Below are 5000 nucleotides of genomic sequence, written 5' to 3'. Positions count from 1 at the left end.
AGAGGCACTGCGTCCTTATACCACTCGACCCTGGGCTGGGGCACGCCTACACATGTGCGTGTACACAGACACACACACACACACACACAAGCGTACACACAGGAACAAAAATGTCCAATTTTCTTAATAACAAGCCCGCTGACGTCAATGCTGAGCAAACTTCTCTGACTCCCACTAAAGCAGCCACACACACTCTTTCTACCATTCTCTCTTTCTCCGTTATCCACTCTCCTCGCCCACTATAAATATGCATGCCGGCATAATGGCCGCTAATAATATATTGATTGGAGGGTGTGGGTGGTAGGGTAAGGGTGGCGGTAAGGGCCAAAAAACATGCTGAATAAAAGATGCGGGCGAGAATAGCAGAGCGGATATCTATCGGCCTCCACCTGTCTGATGGACATGCCGAATATGACAGGCAGAGAGCTCATGCAATTACTCTGTCTCAACCCGCCACACCAGTGTGTATGTGTGTGCTGTCTGGCTATGTGTGTGTGTGTATGTGTGTGTGTGTGTGAGTGTGTGTGTGAGACAGAGGGTGAGGAAGAGATGAATTCCACACTTTGCCTCAATCTGTTGGTGTCATGCTTTCACAGACATTCGTGAAGTGTGTTTCACCCCCTCTGTGTCTCCCTCACTCTGTCACTCTGCCCTCTATCTGTCTTTCCTCCTTCCCTCTTTCCTCCCCCTTGCCTCCCTCCCTCCCTCCATACCCCCAGGCCTCCACTATTTAATTACACTGCCACTGTATCAGATTACTGAGGAGGAACATAAACTCACCCAGTGTGTGAGAGAGCGAGTAAGGGAGAGAGAGAGAAAGAGGGGGAGAGAGAGAAGGGGGAGGGTCTCTATTGCAGTTTTATAGCTGTGTCCACCCCTGCTCGTATGCGTATGAGTGTTTTCATGTAATCCAGTTAAACAGAGGCATCAGGAACAAGTGCAATTTTCAGGCTTGGTCTCAGGACGTTAATCTGCTCGTACTGCCAAAAGTACACAGCAACTGTCCAAGAAACCTTCGCCTACAGCACAGGCACTGAATGGCACCAAACATCCGCATAATGTGAGGTGGATAGAGTCACCTTCATAGACCCTGAATAGAAACATTACACTCAGAAACAAATGTATATAGAGCAGGAATGACACAGACCTAGGACCAAGGCCAATTCAAACATATTAAGGTATGCTCTTGTCGTGTGAGGATCCACCAGAAGCAGCAGTGCACCCCATTTGGTTACAAACACCACCAGAGTGTGTGTTGTATTCTCGTGCTCACACACACCAGCGCTGACATGCAGACACACACATGTACACAAACGGCTGCACAGTCACACACTAAGAGAGTGAGAGAGGGAGTAAGAGTAGATAGGGTAGAGATGCACACGCACGCCCATGTCAGCGCACACATACACACACACACAAACACATGCACACACCTGTAGCCAGGCAGGGGATATCTATGTTCTTGTCCAGCTCAGCGAGGGTCTTCCTCTTGGGTTGAGAGGAGAGGGACGGTGGGTCTGGAGGGAAGAATAAACGTGTTAGGACACGAGACAGAAAGCATTAAAATGTCCCTTCTGTATGAAACTATGAGTAGAATGACATCTCAAACTGGCAAATGTAGTAGTGAGTACACCCACTGCTGTGTGCAAGACATTTAAACTAGTAATACTAAGCACTCGTATAAAGGCTTAAAAAACTATTTGCTCAATCATTTAAAGGCTGAAACACATCTTCAACGAAGAATGGAGAGTTTACCCTCTCCAAGTATTTATTCTTTATTAGAGAAGAGACTTGGAGTTGCAGAATAGAAATGGATCCCCCTCTCGACTTGAGTGTCACAACAAGACAGGATTTCTATCTATATGCACTCTTAAATGACTCCCACAGAAAAACACATTCTCTGAGATTCCCAAAGGAAACAATCCCCCTTTTAAACTCCATTTCTCTGCCAATAACTCTTTTCTCTCTAAGCATCTTCGCCATTCACCACATTGTTGCTCTAAACGCTGATAGCAGCTCTGATACAAAGCTTATGTCTTTTTGGATGTGAATGTGCCTTTTGGTATATTACTGTAATGCAACAAGTTATAAAAAACGACCTAACCCCTGCATATGCTCCCTTTCTTTCAAAAACATTTATAATATTTAGCAAGATATTGACGCAGCAAACCCAGAGAGAGGGTGAGAGAGACAGACTGGCTGATTCATTTTCAGTTTGGTATGTCTGGAAAAATGGATACGCTGAAGAAATTCGCGGAAAAATATAAAGTACCTTTGAGGAAAATGAAATGTCAACTGTATGCACTAAATAATGATTTTGTTTATTGGCCATCACATACTGTAGATAACATTCTATTCAAATCAAGAGAAAGCATTTTTTAATAAAAGTTTCATTTGTGTTCTTTTTTTCTAAGGCTCCATACTTGTGTAATGATAATATACAGTAGTAAAAAAATTTTCCTGACACCTCGCTGTCAGTTTAATGCCACTGCACTTGAAAGAAGAAAAACAGACGAAAAAATCTCTTTCCCTCTCCTTCGGCATCCTTATTTTTCTCTCCTTTGTTCCTACGCACAGTGGAGGGGTAAACTGGAGAGGCAACGGACAAAAAAAGACAAAATGTAAGTTCGATCACGCTGTGTGTGTGTGTCTATGTGTGTATGTGTGTGTGTGTGTGTGTGTGTGTGTGTGTGTGTGTGTATGTGTGTGGACAGCTAAACAGCCACACAAACCTCCCCTGTTATTGCTACATTTATGCTACTTGACTACGGTGAGTTTAAACTTCTCGCTTTTCTACTTCATGGCAACTTTTACACGCACGCGCACACACACACACCCACACACACACACACACATAGACAAACACACACACGTCTCCTACCGTTACCACGCATGGTGGAACTCTGCACTTTTTTGACAAGAGAACGAGGGAAACGCAGAACGCAGGGAGAATAAGAAAAGGCCAAAGACGAGTTAACAGTTACGTAGCGGGACACCCATAACACAGACGCATTAACGCCCCTCACTCAGGTGAGTAGGAGGACCTGGACGCACAAACACATTTTGCGGTGTGTGTGTGTGTGTGGGGGGGGGGGGAGTGTTGTCTGCCTGCAAAACAATGATGGAGAATAATGACAGACATATTGTTGTCCACACCAGTAGTCAACTATACGGTATACAACACAGCCATGCAGTGTCATACATATTCTGATTAGTAGATCGGGGCAGAATAGAAATGAAATTGAATAATGAATACCTTTGAGGCTCTCTCTCTCTCTATCTCTTTCTTACACACAGACAGACAGAGACACAAACACACACACACACCATTCTGTCTAGGAATCCCTTTCATTGCACCGAGGTCTGTCGAGCCCACAGCAGAGAAGAGGATCAGTACAAATGTATTCATCAGTCTCTACTCCTCTGATACATATGAATGCATATGGGCTTCGTCCCTACCAGGCAAGCCTTAACACTGCTACAGCCCTGTTGGCCTAATGAAGGAAGAGAACTGAGAGAGAGATAGAAAGATAGAGAAGGGGAGGGGGGGGAAGAGAGAGAAAGAAAGAGACGGGGAGAGGGGGTATAAAGAGAGACTTGGTGATAGATGGTGGGGGGAAACATGGAAAGAGAATGAGCGGGAGAGAATGGAGGAGTATAAATATTCAGGCAGGTCTGTCTGACTAGTGAGTATTCTGTAGGCGTGGGTAGTTTGCTCTCTCTCCGTTAGGCGCTCCCTCGCTCTGACAATCACCGCAGATCAAAAAGGCGCTGACGAACTAGGGGGAGAAAAGTTTCGCTTCATCAATCACACGCTCCCTGTTTACGTGCATGTTGTTTTCTATTTACGCACACATGCCGAGGACAGGAGGATTGTGACTGGCGTGCTCTTGTTTGAGTGCTTTCAGCTCTTATTGATTGGCGACTCTTGGGAACAAAACTAATTTGGCTGTGGGGAAAACAGGCATGTGGTGCCTTTCTGTGTATTTTGTGTTTTGTGTTTGTGAGTATGTGTAGAGTTGATATACATGTATATGTGTGTGCACATGCGTGAATATAGCAGCTGTGTGTGACTACAATGGACAGTTTATTCTTGAGTGTGGGCAACAGATTTAGCTAGAGTACGACTGTAGTTGACAGTCACTGCCTGCAGTGTTCACAGTCATGCTCCAAGGAGAGAAGGAAGAACAAAAGGAGGAATAAACAGAATGAATCGGTGCCTGGAGCAAAAATGGAGGAGAAAAGATGAAAGTGGTGTTAAAACAGAAATGGAGGGAGCATGTTTAGAGCATTAGTCTGGATGGGTCAAGCCTAATCAGGATAATCATGGATAATCATGTTTAGCAGTGTGTGTGTGTTTGTGTGTGTGTGTGTGTGTGTGCGTGTGTGTGTCTGCCTGTCTGTCTGTCTTACCCATTACAGTGAGGTGTGCCCTGGCCTCCACGGGCTTGGCGGTGCTGTTGCTAAGCAACGCTTCACAAACATACAACCCTGTGTCAAAGGGGGTGGGGGCAGGAATAATGAGCCGACGCCCACTGGCCAGCCGACGCCCATCACGTTTCCATGACAGCACTAGTCTGTCCACCGGTCTGAGGAGAGGAGAGGAGAGGAGAGAAGAGAAGAGAAGAGAGGAGAAGAGAAGAGAAGAGAAGAGAAGAGAAGAGAAGAGAGAAGAGAAGAGAAGAGAAGAGAAGAGAAGAGAAGAGAAGAGAAGAGAAGAGAAGAGAAGAGAAGAGAAGAGAGCAAGGATGGCAGTAGAGGGAAGAATAGGGGAGCAGAGTAAAGAGAAGAGAGTGACAGAGGGCAATTACAACATATTAAGTCCATCAGTTTATGTGTCAATGAGGCAGCGAATGAATGATGACAGTCTGTATATCAGAGCAGTCAGTTCTACTCAGCATGACGGAGCTTCACTCAGTCACTGTGGATGTCGGGAATAGGGAATGGGCTTCAAAAACACCATTCAAAGCATAGAGAAATTTCGTTAGATAAACAACATC

At 45.3% G+C, this 5000-nt stretch overlaps 1 protein-coding gene across 1 annotated transcript in view; it reads right to left on the bottom strand.

The window, feature by feature from the left end:
* Positions 1–5000, bottom strand: part of LOC139923632 (protein sidekick-1-like) — a 210974-nt gene that overhangs the window by 70878 nt on the left and 135096 nt on the right. The window contains exons 8-10 of the mRNA XM_078282594.1: positions 4414–4589; positions 1434–1517; positions 1–46 (exon numbers count right to left, since the gene is read on the bottom strand). The exon at positions 1–46 is cut by the window's left edge and continues 149 nt beyond it. Coding sequence (XP_078138720.1) covers positions 1–46; positions 1434–1517; positions 4414–4589 — 306 coding nt within the window. The remainder of the gene's footprint in view (positions 47–1433; positions 1518–4413; positions 4590–5000) is intronic.

The sequence above is a fragment of the Centroberyx gerrardi genome, chromosome 3 (genome assembly GCF_048128805.1).
Source record: "Centroberyx gerrardi isolate f3 chromosome 3, fCenGer3.hap1.cur.20231027, whole genome shotgun sequence".
Lineage (NCBI taxonomy): Eukaryota > Metazoa > Chordata > Actinopteri > Beryciformes > Berycidae > Centroberyx > Centroberyx gerrardi.
The sequence above is the reverse complement of the archived record's forward strand: the minus strand, read 5'-3'. Positions and strand labels throughout refer to the sequence as shown.